The 16,050-nt window shown below is 35.2% G+C and overlaps 1 protein-coding gene across 5 annotated transcripts; it reads left to right on the top strand.

The window, feature by feature from the left end:
• The first annotated feature begins 500 nt into the window (after window positions 1–500).
• LOC131602600 (autophagy-related protein 2) lies at window positions 501–14,328 on the top strand. 5 transcript variants are annotated; one of them, XR_009284114.1, is made up of 15 exons: window positions 505–988; window positions 1,130–2,226; window positions 5,809–5,957; window positions 6,154–6,326; window positions 6,488–9,670; window positions 9,777–9,889; window positions 10,412–10,619; window positions 10,751–10,864; window positions 11,480–11,587; window positions 11,667–11,799; window positions 12,318–12,520; window positions 13,284–13,480; window positions 13,597–13,673; window positions 13,760–13,860; window positions 13,960–14,328. XR_009284114.1 is itself a non-coding variant. In XM_058874754.1 (14 exons), exons 1-13 carry the CDS (start codon window positions 785–787, stop codon window positions 13,664–13,666), a joined length of 5,952 nt encoding a protein of 1,983 aa, XP_058730737.1. In that variant the 5' UTR covers window positions 505–784; the 3' UTR covers window positions 13,667–13,673; window positions 13,760–14,328. The 5 variants fall into 5 exon arrangements, 3 of the variants coding, with proteins under 3 accessions (XP_058730738.1, XP_058730737.1, XP_058730736.1); XR_009284113.1 differs by having other exon boundaries at window positions 13,757–13,860; XM_058874754.1 differs by having other exon boundaries at window positions 13,760–14,328.
• The last annotated feature ends 1,722 nt before the right edge of the window (window positions 14,329–16,050 follow it).

Raw genomic sequence — 16,050 nt, 5'->3', positions numbered from 1 at the left:
TTATCAATTTGTAAGGCAATAAGTATATTTTTATAATTACATGTTTGATGAATCTAAGGGCTATTAATAGGCTGCCAAATAGCTGGCATTTAACATGCTGCCGAGGATCCAAATTGTAAGAATTCCTGAAAGAGTTGATGAAGAATGTATTTGTATCGACTAAATAAATTTTGATATAGTTATGGAAATAAAAAATATATATTTAATCGTTAAAAATAATAAATAGTATAAAAAATAGAATAAAATTAAAAAAATTAATTTGATAATATCATAATTATTGGAGATTAAAAAATAAAATATTATACTAAAAAAATTGAACATGAAATATAAATGATTGAATATAGGAAAATATATACAATTCTTTTTTACTAGAGAGTGAATATATATATATATATCCATTGAAAAGTCAAAAAACGATATTCGTAAAGGATAAAATAGAATTCACAACTTGGAAGACTCGAATAAGGAAAAAGGAAAAAAAGGAAAAGACGAAAAAGGCAGAATAACAATAAAGCATTAAAAGACGGTAGAAGACTCAAGTTGAATATAATTTTTTTTTCTTCATTAAAATCATGCATATCTATTTCATTCCTTCATCATTTTAATTTAATTTCTCGTGGTTGCTTTGCGTATGGAGCTTTATGTTTTTCGGTCTCCGCCACCAAAATATCGCAACCAACCAACGCCGCCACCCCAAAATATCGCAACCAACCAACGCCGTCTGCCGCTTCCACCGTCTCAACGTAAACCCTAATTTCTCCCTCAATTCCTCTTTTCCATCATCATGTTCCCCTGGAAGATTGCAAAATCGGCGGAAGCCATGTTCTCCCGCTGGGCTCTCAAGCGGGTTTGCAAATTCTTCCTCAAGAAGAAATTAGGACAGTTTATCCTCGGCGAAATCGACCTTGACCAGCTCGATGTTCAACTTTCTCAAGGTACCATTCAGCTCACCGATCTCGCTCTCAATCTCGACTTCATCAACGCCAAGGTAATCATTCCAATTCTCGCTTTCTCTTTCTTTTTCATATTCCTCAATTTTGTTATTTGGTATAAAAATGCATCATCAGTATATTATTATTATTATTATTTTCCGTTATTTTATTGCGTTGTTCTGTTATTGTTTAAACAGCTTGGTAAAACATCATCTATAATGGTTAAAGAAGGTTCAATTGGATATCTTTTGGTTAAAATGCCTTGGAGTGGTAAAGGTTGTGAGGTTGAAGTGAATGAGCTTGAACTCGTGGTTTCTCCTTGCACGAATAGAACCGCAACCGCCGAAGATGAAACTTGTGGTTCTTCTGATGTTGATAAAGATAATTGTGAAATCAAATATAGCTCAAGTAAGACTAATCATGAAACGGGAGATGATGCTATGAAGTCGATTTCAATGGATGTTCATGAGGGTGTGAAGACTATTGCAAATATGATAAAGTGGTTGCTTACGAGCTTTCATGTGAAAATAACAAATGTGATTGTTGCGTTTGATCCGTTTTTGGAAAATGATGAAGGAAGGGAAATGGATTGTCATGGTACTTTAGTTCTTCGGGTTTCTGAAATACAATGTGGGACTAGTTTGTCTGAAGATACCGAGTCTAATGTTGATCTCCTTGGAATAAGCCAGTTGATAAATTTTGTGAAGTTTGATGGGGCGGTACTTGAGATTCTCAAAATAGATAATGAAAAGAAAGAGTTACCGGGTCAGCATGTGTTGGAAACAGGATGTGGTGAAGCTGGTTTGGGATCAACTCGATCCACGTGTCCGGTCATGACTGGGAAGCAAGGTGGATTTGGTGGAAATATAAAATTAAGTATTCCTTGGAAGAATGGTTCCTTGGACATTTGCAAGGTGGATGCAGATGTTTATGTTGATCCGGTAGTGTTAATATTTCAGCCCAGCTCAATTGAATGGCTATTGAAGTCATGGGGAACTCTTAAAAATTTGAATAAGGAAGCCAAGTGCAAGAATCACAACTTAAGAGGACCTTCCCATTTAAATTCCGCGCTGGTGAATCCTTCATCAACTTCAGTTTCTATTGCCAATGTCACAAGTGAAATGATAACTGGCCATGGTAGTTTACGCGCCAATTGTGCCTCCTTGACCCAACCAGAAGATCCAGAATCCCCTGAAGCTCTGCTTCCTGCTGCTAATCTTATTTCAGACTGGGTGCCATTTTCTACTCATCTGAATCCTAAAGATGGTTTTCAAGAACCTGATTTTGGGGCAAGGTAAGTCCTTATTTGACATGTTTTAATTTTTAAATGTCTGTTAAAGAAGAATGTCATAGTAAATTAGTACTACTGCCGCCCCTAATTCTAAGTCCCTCTTGAGAAAAACGTGGAAATTAAGAAAGTTGATTATTGTATTAAATTGGTTGACAGTTTGTATAATTTTACAAGATTGTACTTTAAGGCTTTGTTTGCGAGTTTAGAGGGGAAGGGAAGGGAGAGCTTTGGAAAATAGGAAGAATTGAGTGAGAAGAATAAAAAGATTTTGGGTAGAAGGGTTTTGGAAGGTTTGATTTTATTCATAACACCAAAAACCGGAGAACTCAAATATTATATTGAAGGAGAGTTTTGGAGGGCTTACATAAATTTTTCAAACAAATACTATTCTGAAAATTAAAAATTTAGTAATGATAATGACTCTTTTATCATTCTAAACAAAATATTTTTTCAAAAAATGTCAAATATTTTTCTATATTTTTTTAAAATTTTGTTTTCGGAAGCCCTCCTCTCCCCTCAAAACTCGCAAACATAGTCTAAGAGAGAGAGAGAGAGAATCAGATAGTATTTATTACAAATTGTAGAAAAAGATCTAACTTAATTAGTGGTATCTTGGCAAAAAAAAAAAAATTAATGCACTTTGATATTTGAAAGGGGTCTTGTTAAAAGAGACAGAAAAAATTTAAGTGGGTCTTATAATTAGGGACAGAGGTAGTAATAAAATGCGCCCGACAATCCTTCTAGAGAATTTTGAGCTTATGAAAATCTTAGTTTGACCAATTCACTTCTCCTTACAATCTCAATTAAAATATCCTCCTTTATGCTATGTTGCATGTATATGGGTATAATACCAGGTACAGAAAATGGGATTTTGCAAAAAATATTAAGGTATAGGCGTGTTAATATAAATTTTATATCGACATAATTAGATTGTTTAAGCTTAAGGGAAAAATTTATCTTACAACCGTTAGACTGACGATGTTGTACGGTTAAGAACCAACATAATAATTAAGTAAGCATGTCAAAGATGAGAATGTTGCGTTGGATGTGTGGTAAGATCAGACGAGATACAATTAAATATGACAATTTTAGAAAGAGAGAGAGAGATAGTTGGGGTAGCACTAGCCCCAATTGTTGAAAGGATGGTAGAAACTCGACTCAGGTGGTTTGAACATGTAGAGAGATCTACAAATTATGCAGTAAGGAGAATAGATCACATGCAGGGCAGTCAAATCACTAGAGGCAGAGGAAGAACTCGAAAAACTAATAAAGAAACTATTTGAAAAATCTAGAGATTAATGAGTTGGATCGAGGTATGATACATGATGGAATATTATGATGTCATTTGTATAGTTAGATTGTAGATAGGATAGGGTAGAAATCTTAAATAATTTATTAAAAGGAAATCTCTTTCACAGTTTACTAAATCACAAATCTAAATATAAGTAGGAAATAAATATAGGAAACACAGGAAAATTAGGATAGAAAGAAAATATATTGCATAGCAGGAAATAGGGAAAGATTATTTGTATATTAGAAAATATATTGCATAACAGGCAAGGTAGTCAGACTCGAGATCCTACACAAGATCGGGTTGGTGGAATAAGATCGTAAATTGGAGGATCGTAACACGGATCGTAAGATCCTACCAAATTTAAAAATTCATATATATCTAAAATTCAAAACAGTAGCAAGTATTAAATTTTTAAAAAAATCTAAAGTTCCAACACCAGAGTTTGAAGCCATGTTTGAAAAAAGTTTCTCAAAGAGTTTTTGTTTTTACGTATGAATTGATGTAGTTATGGGAGAAATAATAAGAGAGAAAGGAGAATTGATATAGAAAGGAAATTAATGGAGTTATTGAGAGTAATGAGAGATGAGTAAATTAGGGAATAGGAATCTGTATTTAAAGACACTAACGTGTGAGAAATATTGAGTAATGGAGTGAATAAGAAGGAAATTAAATAATAGTAATGATATGTTATATTTGGGAAAGTGGATAATTTTAAGCGTGTGGGAGAAACAATAGGAGTTATTATTACTTTAATAGCCTGAAATGTACTCATTACTAACACAAAAGTAGGTTAAGAAAAAGAGAGAGAACAGAAAAGTTTTTTTGGAATTTTTTAGGTTTTTTTCGGATTTTTTAGGGTTTTCTTTTGAACCGGGTCACGGGCCCGACCCACTGACCCGAATTCATGGGATTTTTACAGAAACACGAGAAGCGCCGTTTCCAGCGATTCCACGTCCAAAACCGTCGATCTTGACTGTGCCCACCAAAAAGCGATTTTGGCCTTACTCCGGCACGGCAGAGCTAAGCAAGAACGTAGAATCGTATGATCCTACGATTTGGATTGCGATTCTGTCTACCTTGATAGCAGGAAATAGGGAAAGATTATTTGTATATTAGAAAATAGGAAAAGAGTGCACAATGTAATAAGGAAACTAAAACAAGTAGATGGTAGAACCAAAGTTTATCTATGAAGCACAGACTCGGACACGGACACCGGGACACGACACGACACGGACACTCCGACACCGATAATATTGGAAACATAGGACACCGACACTGTTATATATAACCTAATATTTGAGTTTCATTTATCCATATATTGATCAAAATTAATGTCTTTAATTCTTTATTGAGAACATTGTTTCAATACATAATTAACCTTTTTAGATGCGTGTGAGATTTGTCCAAAAAATATATAAATGTGTGTTGAAGCAAAGAAAAAAAAGTAAATTTTTGTTTGAAACATTTGTCTGAGTTGTTGGACATATGTGGTATGAGTGTCATACGAGTGTTGGACATTGATTAAAAGAGTGTCGAAGCAAAGAAAAAACCATTTTTTAGGGGACACTTGTTTGACTTTTCCGACACTTCTTTGACTTTTCTGACACGTGTCGTACGAGTGTCGGACACCGCGACACGGCTACTCCTAAAAGTGTCCGTACTTCATAGAAGTTTATAATCTTTTGTTCTCAATAAGAAAATATATTTATTTATCAAAGGCTCGGACTGGTACGTATTAAAAAAATTACCTAGATGTGGTACCGAAGTTTGTATTAAAAAACATTTTTGGCACTCACTCGGTTTTCACCTACACGTACCCCAACGAGTATCGGTATGCGTATAGCACCCGGTATGGTTTTAAATATGGAGTACCCATATTTCAAAGTTTCTATGCGTTCTCTTTAAATGGTGGAATTTTTCTGCTGCTTTTTAATTGAACCTATCTATGCATTGTTATGCTCTAGATTCTCAATTCTCAACTAGTCGAATGTGTTGCAGACAAGTCTAAAAACTTTAACATGGTTGTGTAATTCAATTTCATTTATATTAATTAACAAATAACAATTCGGAAAATAGGTATTCTGATTCACGATTTGAATCTCAATTTGATAACAATGTTCACAATATCCCTGCAAAATCACTTCCTCAGGATTACAGTTATCTACACGAATGCTAAATCAAGTCTCTAGTTTTAGTATTTTATTGGTTTTGCCAATTTTTTTTTAGTCATTAGTCATTGATCAGATGTTTAGATGCTGTTGATAATTCTGGTATTATGGGAATTCATGCAGCGTGGACCAGTTTTTTGAATGTTTTGATGGAATGAGAAATTCTCAATCTGCTTTAGGGAGTAGTGGAATGTGGAACTGGACATGTTCGGTTTTCAGTGCTATTACCGCTGCATCCAGCCTTGCTTCTGGATCTTTGCAAATCCCCCCTGGTACTTATTTTCAGTTGTCATGGAAACTTGTATCTTCATTTTTATTTGCGCTGCGTTTTTCATTATTTTGAGTCTAGCTCAGGACTTTTTGTGTGCTGTTCATTTTTGCATATTACCTTATTCATGTCTCCACATATTTTGATAGTTTGTTTGTGCTAACTAGTTTTTTTTTTTTTTTTACGGTATTGGTCAACAGAACAGCCTCACATGGAAACCAATCTCAGGGCTACTTTTTCGGGAGTATCTGTTGTTTTATCCTTCTATGATGATGAACAGAGCTGTTTTTATAAGCCTGAAATTGGTAACACAGTTGGATCACAGATTGATTATCTTGGTGCAGAGTGCAATGAAATTGTTGTTGCCATGAAGGTGCATTTTTCTTCTATAATTTCTCCCTGATTTTGCATTCTCAGTAGTCCTTACCCTTAGTTTAATGTTTGCTTTATGTGGCCTGCAGTGTCTACTTATTTTTTACTTTCTGCTATATAATTTTGAATGAACTCTACCCTAATACATTGTAATGTCAACAGGTATGTCCTCAAATAATGACTTTTGATGGCTTGGTGAAGCATGTAGAAGTTGCTAATTTTTTGAACATTGGAAGTGATGCTGAGAATCAGAGTGCTTTGGTTGGACACTTACAAACTAAGGTCCTTGATGCTCTCCCTTTGTCTACCTCTTACAATCTAGATTCAGATTCATTAATTGGGCCAGTTGCAACAGACTTTCCATTTGGAAATAAGGATTTCTTATTGAAAGTTACATTGTTTAAAACTTCTGGTGTCACCAATTGCAAATTTACAGTGCAATCAAGTTCTTCAGATGGTTGTGTGACTGGGATGACATCATTCTCGTTGAACCTGCCCCCTTTTACTTTCTGGGTAATATTTTCTGTGATAAATGTGCTCACTAACCTGCTAAAGGAAATTGGAAAATCACTTGAAGTGCATAATAAAGCAGAAGAGATTTTTTCTGAAGCCTCAGATGAAAAGTATGGATCATCTCAAAATGATGCCAAGCAAAGTTTCAGTCCTTGTGCGACATCCTTCTCCACAACAGAATGCTTTCATGGTGATATATCAATTTGTAGTGCAAGAGTAATACTGTGTTTTCCTTTTGATAAGGCTGGAGATCGTGCAGCTTCATTTTCCTGGGAAAAGTTAATTGCTCTTGATTTTAGTTCATCGTCCCCTTTGAACAAGGGTTGCACCCCAGATGGTAGCCAAACTTCAAGTGCAAGTTCAAAGAAAAGATTTCCGTCTGTAGCAGCACAATCTCTTCAGTTGAATTTTTGTGATCTAGATATATACTTGATCACATCAACAAGTAATGGCAGTGGTAGAATAAGCTCCAATGATGTGAAGAATGAGGAATTTTATGGCAGCTGCTTCCTTTCCATTGCTCGTAGAAGGGGCAGTTTCTCTGTATTTCGTGTGGTTTGGCAGGAGGGTCAAGTGACCGGTACTTGGATTGCTAAGAAAGCTAGATTATTTGTTAATTCAGAGCAATCAATGGGAAAAGATGATATTGCCGGAAGAGGGTATGAATATGCATCTGCATCAACGGTGAAAGATTTGGAAGATTGGAAATCTCAAACTCAAGAAGAGATGATTCTAAGCTCGTCATTTCTAATGCATGTCCATCTATCTCAAGTTGTGATTAATGTGAATGATTCTCTCTATAAAGACATATACGAGCTTTTACTTCAGATGCTAAATGCAACGGCATGTGAGACTTCTCAGGAAGCCAATATGGATAAAAATTCTCCAGTCTCACAATCATCGGTATTTTTAGAATGTGATTCCGTAGAAATTCTTATTAGCAGGGATACATCTGAGAGTATCGGAAGCTCAATCAAGAGTGAGCTTTCTGGACAATGGCATAAATTCAAGCTGAAGGTTCAAAGGTTTGAGTTGCTATCTGTCACCAATACAGGCGGTGTTAAGGCTGCGAGTTTCTTCCGACTAACCCATGGTGAAGGCAAGTTGTATGGGTCCGTTACTGGAGTTCCTGATCATGAGTTTCTTCTGATTACTTGCAACAACTCCTCTGTGAAGCGAGGTAATGGGGGAGGTTCTAATGCGTTATCCTCTAGATGTGCTGGTTCTGAGATCATATATCTATCTGACCCAGAGATTTCTCATAAAATTACATCTATTGCTGTCAGCTGTTGCACAGTTATTGCTGTAGGCGGTCGTGTAGATTGGTTTGTTGTAATATCTTCCTTTTTCAGTTTGCCTGCTTCTAATACTAAAGATGCAGATGATACTAGTATTTCAAAGAGGGAACAAGATATCTCTTACACGACTTGTTTTGTTCTCAGCTTGATTGACATTGCTTTGAGTTATGAGCCCTTTATGAAAAATCTTGTAGGTCAGAGTGAGGTCCTTAATTCCGCGTCTGGCTTTTCTTGCATCAAAGAAGATATGGGGGAACAATGTGTTTCTTGTCTGTTGGCTGCATCCAGCTTGACTCTTTCAAGTTCATCTATGGCAGACTCAGTTGAAAGTGTTTTTCAAATTAGAGTCCAAGACCTGGGGCTTTTGCTTCATTTAATTTCAAAGCTTGATTCTCTCCCTGACACTTATAGTGTAGAGCATCTTCAAAAGTCCGGGTATGTTAAAGTTGCTCAGGAGGCTTTTCTGGAGGCAATTTTGAAAACCAACTGTGCTAGTGGTCTTCTTTGGGAACTAAAATTATCCAAATCTCACCTTAATGTGGAAACTTGCTATGATACAACTGCTGCTCTGATTCGTTTGGCTTCTCAACTTCAGCTATTATTTGCCCCTGATGTTGAGGAGTCCATTGTGCATTTGCAGAATAGATGGGATAATGTTCAACAGGCACAGCAGAGTGATGGATTTAATAATGAAAGCAAGCCTCTCAGACATGACAGGGCGGCTTCAATTTCTGAGCAGTGCTCTCCAAAAACATATTCAAAGGATGGAGCTAGTATAGCTGGCTTGATGGATGAAATATGTGAAGATGCATTTCAAGTAAATGACAATAATGCATGTCAATCATATTCTTTTGAATCGGGATTTTACATTCCACATGATAGAAGCAGCTTAGTTGAGGTTGGTAAGGTGAATTTGGATGAACCTGAAGTTCTCTCTCCTGAACTAAAGTTGCCTGGATCAGTGCCTGTATTAGGACCAGAAGGTAGTCACACTTCATTTCTGCAAGACGGATGCTTTCCAAAGATTATAGAAAGCTATTGTCTGTCCGACTTACGACCTCTCTCAGAGCTATCTATAGATATGCATTCTAAAGAGCTTTCTAAAATCAAGCTGAGGAATGTGTCACATCGAGAGATTGAAAGTGGAAGTGGTGGATGGTATGAAGGCAACTCTTCAAAAGTATTAGAAAATCACATTTCAGAGGAAAATGGAAAAACTGGACTGGTGAAGGCCGCACATCATGGTCTACCTCATCCTAATGATTGCCCACCCCACAGCAAGACTTGTGGACGTGTAATTTTAAAAAATCTTGATATAAGATGGAAAATGTATGGTGGTTCTGACTTGGTTGATTCAGGGGAAAATGGACAACATTCTGGGAGGAACACGTCTGTTTGCTTGGAACTTGCATTGTCTGGGATGAAATTTCAGTATGATACATTTCCAGTTGGTGGACTACATATATCTAAGATGTCTCTGTCAGTTCAAGATTTTTTTCTGTATGACAGAAGCCAAAATGCACCTTGGATACTGGTACTATTGATGGTTTAGTTTAGTTATATTAAATTATATTTTGGCTTACTTGAACATCTCCTAACTTTCAAATTCTGTTTTCATAATTCTTTTTTTGAAATGGAAGGTGCTAGGATATTATTACTCAAAGGGCCATCCTAGGGAATCTTATTCAAAAGCATTTAAGTTGGACTTGGAGGCAGTTAGACCAGATCCTCTAACTCCCCTTGAAGAGTACAGGTAAGATTGTTACAATACATATCTAAACTGTTTTTTATTAGTTCTTGAAGAGTTGGGTCTTCCTTCAACTTCCTTGAAAGTATTTGTTGACTTGTAGCGAGGTCTTTTTAACTAAAACATAACAACATCATTGTTTGAGTTTTGCAGCCTGGTTCCGTATAGCTTTACAGTGTGACTGCTGACAACATTATTTATCACTTTTTTTGTAGCTAACCCGCAACCCAAGACCTAAACCTTGGGCTGAGTTTGCTAGATAAACCGCTTAGTTGAGCAATTGTTTAATTTGGGTAAAACCGTCTAATTTCGGTTTGGGTTGGGTATGGGTTACCCACTTGTTTAGAAAATAAACATTTTTTTGGTTTCATGTTGATTAAAGATTTATAAGATATTAGAAAGCCTGGCTTCTCATTGCAACTTTAGCCAACTTGATGGAATTTCCTATAAATTTTTAAATAATATATTGGAATAAGCAGCAAGGAATTTCCTCATCCATAAACTATGTTATTTTTTCCTCCTCTACAGGTTAAATGTTGCTTTTCTACCTATGCTATTACATCTACATCAGTGCCAGCTCAATTTTCTTGTTGATTTCTTTGGGAGGAAAAACCCATTAAATGACCCGTTTCCTAATAATTGTCATGATTCGGAGGGTTCAAAATCATTTCCTGAGAAAAGTAAAGATCATGCATGCCTTTCAATCGCACAAGAGGCATTGCTTCCTTACTTCCAGGTAAGTATTAATTTCAAGAAACACATGCAATCGAGCGTATATCTTATACTTGGTTTTAAGGCATGTTTCTTTGATAAACTTTTCTTCTAGCTGATCATATTAATATATGTGTATATTAATTTTGGTTTCAGAAACTAGATATACGGTCTATTATTGTTCGTGTGGATTACAGTCCTAGTCATGTAGATCTAGCCGCATTAAGGTGTGGGAAATATGTAGAACTTGTAAATCTTATCCCTTGGAAGGTACAATTTACTCTTCATTTGTTGATTTAAGAAAATTTATTTTATTTTACTTTTTTATGTGCCTGTATAATCCCTTGATTTGCTCAGTGTTGTAATGGTATAGCATCAATTTTTGGTTTATTAGCAAAGTTGTTTATTGCATTACTTGGTGAGACGAGTGCATGTGGCCTGATACTTTTGTGTTGATAAAGTTACAAAAAATACAGAACACTTTTTTTTGAATGGCAAAATAATGTATTCATAAATTAGGTGATAACCACCGAAATACATATAATCCCAAAGCACAAGAAGTGCCTAAAGGACTACCAGAACACCTTGGTTTCTTTTTATATGCCGGCATCAAATCACGTTTAAATAAGCCATTCTTTTTTAAGCTATGCTGGATTTGCATGTCTATTCAGATAAAGGATTTTTTATGCTGTCTTAGAAATACACGTGTTGTACTCTGAAAATTATATAACAAGGATCATTGACTTTTTCTATTTCTGGTAATTGCTGTAAAATAACTTTTGCTGTGATTTTTTTCTTAAAAGTGAAGCTTACATAAAAATTATATTTCTTCTTAGAACATGTTTACTTGAACTGATATATGTTAATGTTTGTAAATTGTTCCAGGGTGTTGAGCTTAACCTGAAACATGTTCATGCTTCTGGCATCTATGGTTGGAACAGTGTTGGCGAAACAGCTTTAGGGGAGTGGCTGGAAGATATATCTCAGAATCAGGTATGCTAACTGGGATATTATTCTTTGTGAATGTGAAGATTATTTTTAGCGCTCTTATTTTATGATTATCATTATGCAGATTCATAAAATACTCCGGGGGCTTCCCACTGTACGATCATTAATTGCAGTTGGGACTGGTGCTGCTAAGCTGATTTCGTCACCAGTTGAGAACTACAAGAAGGACCGGAGAGTGATCAAAGGTTTGCAGAGAGGTAGGTTTTACTGGTAGATATTTCAGTAGTTTGATTACCTGTATAATTTGGCTCTATAAGGAAAAAAGTAAGCAGCAAATAGCAATAGAAGCAAAACACTTATTGGTTACCTCAGCATTGCACGAGTTATTTTAACTAAATTATAATATTTTCTTTTTATGAAATGTGTTCCTTGGATTTTAGTTATTTATTATTAAGCGATAAATATTTACTGGGAGTTTTTTCTCCTCTTATATCCCTAAATTTTATTATATCTTTTAGTTTGTTTCTAAAAGTATGCTATAGACTATAGTGTTGTGTGTGATATTATGTCCTCTAGTGGCAGTCAAGAAGTCTTTTCACTTGTCAATTAGTATTCCGTCTAGTCGCAACAACTGCAGCAGAGTCAGTTTTGACTGACACTACCATTTGTATATTATAAGGAGATTGTATGATTTGTATTCTGGATCCCTAAGTTCTGATATTAGTTTCATACACTGGGTCAGTTTTTCATATTAAATGTTATAAAATCTTTGCAGGTACAATTGCATTTCTTAGAAGCATTTCGCTTGAAGCTGTTGCACTCGGAGTTCATCTAGCTGCTGGAGCACACGACTTTCTTGTCCAAGCAGAATATAGTCTTTCAAGCATACCTTCTTCAGTTGCTTTGCCTGTAAAAGATAAATCAAAGACTGGCGTTCGATCTAATCAACCTAAGGATGCCCAGCAAGGAATTCAACAGGTAAAGTGTCAACATTGAGAACTATGCTTTGCTTTATGTTGTCACCTTTTATTCTTGTGTTAAATGAAAGGCAAATAGAAAAATGCCTCTAAGTAAATGAATAATAGATTAGTAATTTGGAGCTGCCCTCAGCAAATTTCAGATTTAATGAACGTGTATCAATATCACTAGACTTATTGAAACTGTTGAGAGTCACGCATTGGATGGTGATATGATATGAATAATGTTTTATAAGTGGTGAGCATCTCTCGTCTTATAAATAGGTTTTGTTGGGTTAAGTTGAGTCTTATTCAAATTCTAAGATGATATCAAAGTCTATCATAGATTTGGAGGGTATTGAAAGTCCTGCATTTGACAGTCACATGGCCTGAATAATATTACTCCCTCCGTCCCACAATGAGTGACCCAGCCCACCATTTCTCACAGATTAAGAAAAGTGCATACAAGTAAGAGAGAGAATGACGTTTTTACTATAGTATCCTTATTATGTATTGGAAATGGTGAAATTTTATTAATTAAAGGGTAAAATTGAAAAAAATGTATTGGAAATTGAAATGGGTCATTCATTTTGGGATATCATTTTATTCCAAATGGACCACTCGTTGTGGGACGGAGGAAGTAATAGTTATTAATGGTAGGTATCCTTTACCTTAAAAGTTTATTTTTATGGGGAATGTGGGTAGACGATAAGGATGTTCAGTATGTTTGCGTCTATGTTTTCTTATTCATCATAATATTAAGTTTGTTTTCCTTGATTTAACAGGCTTGTGAGAGTCTCAGCGATGGCCTGGGTAAATCTGCTTCAGTGTTAGTTCAGAACCCCTTGAAAAAGTTCCAGCGTGGTTCAGGTGCAGGACCTGCCTTGGCCGCTGCTGTTCGAGCAGTTCCTGCAGCTGCCATAGCTCCTGCTTCGGCCTGTGCAAGTGCTGTACACTATGCTCTTCTTGGATTTAGAAATAGGTCTGTCACAATTGATTTGAAATGATATTGTCAGTAAACAATTTCTTATTTAGTAATTCATGAATTCTCTTAAACTGAATGTAACCAACATCTTTTCTTTTCCACCCCCTTCACAGCCTTGATCCTGAACGCAAAAAGGAGTCCATGGAGAAATATTGTCCAACACAACCCTGGGAAGAAGACTGATTATATGGTGCCATTACAGACATTTTACCTTGACTTTGTTCTAAATGTTATTACTATTCTAATGCTAAATAGTTTCTTTATAACTCTCAGCAGATTATGATGTGAGAGTTGAGTAATTTATACTCTTACTTTGCCGACCCAGGATATCAGGGGGAGCTTTTATTAGTCGGCCTGGCAGTCTTCCCGTGCATCATGTAAGTTGGGCGGATGAGAACAAAAATTTGGCTGGTTAATTTCGAATGTCACTGCTAGATGGTACAATAGCTGCTAACAAGCTGATAATATTTCTTTAGGTCCATACTATCCACTTTCCATTTCTGAATACGTGGGATGGTTACAGATGTAGATTGATTGATTGATCCAGTCGGCTGATTTTTTTTTCCCATCAGATTAATTGTATATAATGTCAATATGGTTGGTGCTTTTTGATTCTTATTCATTTATTAAATGGATGTCATTGTAGATAAGGTGACTCCCATTGGTTTAGTTAGATGTAGATAATCAAATAATATCATTCTTTGAAAGCCTTTCTATTTGTGTTGTGTAAATTACCTTTATTTTTTTGTTGTAAATATTATCGTGTGGACAATAGTGTGCAATCATTAAAATTTATCTTTGTTTTGCTAGCACCTAATGCAGGGTAAATTATTGGCATTGTTATCCCTTCGATTATCAAAAAGTAGATTACACTGTACCTTATCAGAATGCTAATAAACTATAAGCTCAAAATATGTCACGACAGTGTCTATGTGTTTTTCACCCACCACGGTGAAAATTCAATAATGCTCACAATTCAGATTTTATTTTTTGGACGCATCTGAAATGTCAAGTTATTAGATTTTACCAAATCAAAGAAAAAAAAAGTCAGGATTTTAAAATTAAGATTCACCGAAATCGAAGTTATCCTCTAAATCAAATTTTTCATAATGCTTAAAGGTTAGCCCAAATATCAAAATCTAGAACGTTTCATGTTATGACAAACTAAAACACAGACAAAGCGAGAAATAATGTCAAGAATTGTCAAAATATTAAAATTCAGAATCTCTTCTATTACGACAAACTAAAAGTAATTGCATAAATAAGAACAACACGATAAATGTTTCATTTGACATGCATAACAATACATAGATTTCTATTAACCTAAAACTAACATAACATTTCATTATCAAGAGATGGTTGATGACGTTTCAACATCCTTAAAATATCATCAGTCAATTTCACAACCGTCACATCCTCCTTGATCAGGCCCTTTGTTTCGTAAAGGTGAAATGGACTCCATATAACCATTAAATCTTCATTTGTCTTCGGATGAAACTGACTGAACTGTATCTTCCATTCATTGTCAGTGAGGGTGAATGATAATCGAGTTTTATAACTCTTCGATTGATTATCGCTAGAGATTTTCTAGTTTGATTTTCAGAACAACAAGACGAGTGATATTTGTGAACCTAAATTCAAGGGGGAACGCTGAAGTAGACAAATGCGAGATACAAATATTGAGACATTATGTGGTGTTTTTGTTAACAACACGATATCACCCATATTTTTACAAGTTTTAGATCAACATGGATTTTAGAAACTCAATCCCGTCTCAAAGAATATTTCGGATACTGAAATTCAGAATCACCTTTTTAACGCATATAAAATAGGGTGCGTCAGGAGTTTAAAATTCGGATTCACTCCTCACATACATATCCTGACACAAACAAAACATGTCACAAACAAAATTTGTTTTTTGACCTAAATTTAAGTCCACTATTTATAAAAGTAATATTTGATATACATCAAAACACATTAAAATATTTTTGGAATACTATTAAAAATAATAATTCAATATCACATACAAAAAATGAGTCACCACCTAAATACAATGTAAGATGAAAACTAAAATGTATTAAAAGATGTGTTAACACCTAAATCCATATCTATGGGTGGTTCCGTCTTTGACTTTTGCTGATATGATTTTATTTCAATTTCGTTCAATTTCCATCTAATCCAAAAAGTTATCTGGTCAAGTTTCAACTTCTTTTGTTGAATTAGCTACCCACTCTAGGGATGTGGTATAGAAAATCACCCAATAAACTTGAACAAAAATAAACTTGAACAAAATATTATGATTTTGAATGTCACTCAAGACACATAAGAAGTCCGTTTAAATTTTGAGGTGGACCAATTAAGTGGAAAAAATATTCCCGTGAAACTACATCCTGTTAGATCGATACACACTGGTTAAGAGAAAAAAAACACAAGTTAAAGGATGATTAAGGGAAGAACAAAGTCATACCTGTTACTACGATCAAGAACTTGTGAAATAAATGTACCCTTTGTCTGAAAGAGCCCTCAACTATGTGGTTATAGGAATGAAAGATTGATGAAATTGTGTT

Source organism: Vicia villosa, linkage group LG5, assembly GCF_029867415.1.
Source record: "Vicia villosa cultivar HV-30 ecotype Madison, WI linkage group LG5, Vvil1.0, whole genome shotgun sequence".
Classification (NCBI taxonomy): Eukaryota; Viridiplantae; Streptophyta; class Magnoliopsida; order Fabales; family Fabaceae; genus Vicia; species Vicia villosa.
The sequence above is the reverse complement of the archived record's forward strand: the minus strand, read 5'-3'. Positions and strand labels throughout refer to the sequence as shown.

Coding starts and splice junctions, on each gene's coding strand:
- LOC131602600 (XM_058874754.1), top strand. CDS start 785: ATGTTCCCCTGGAAGATTGCAAAATCGGCGGAAGCCATGTTCTCCCGC. Junction 2,227..5,808: donor GAACCTGATTTTGGGGCAAG/GTAAGTCCTTAT, acceptor GAATTCATGCAG/CGTGGACCAGTTTTTTGAAT. Junction 5,958..6,153: donor ATCTTTGCAAATCCCCCCTG/GTACTTATTTTC, acceptor ATTGGTCAACAG/AACAGCCTCACATGGAAACC.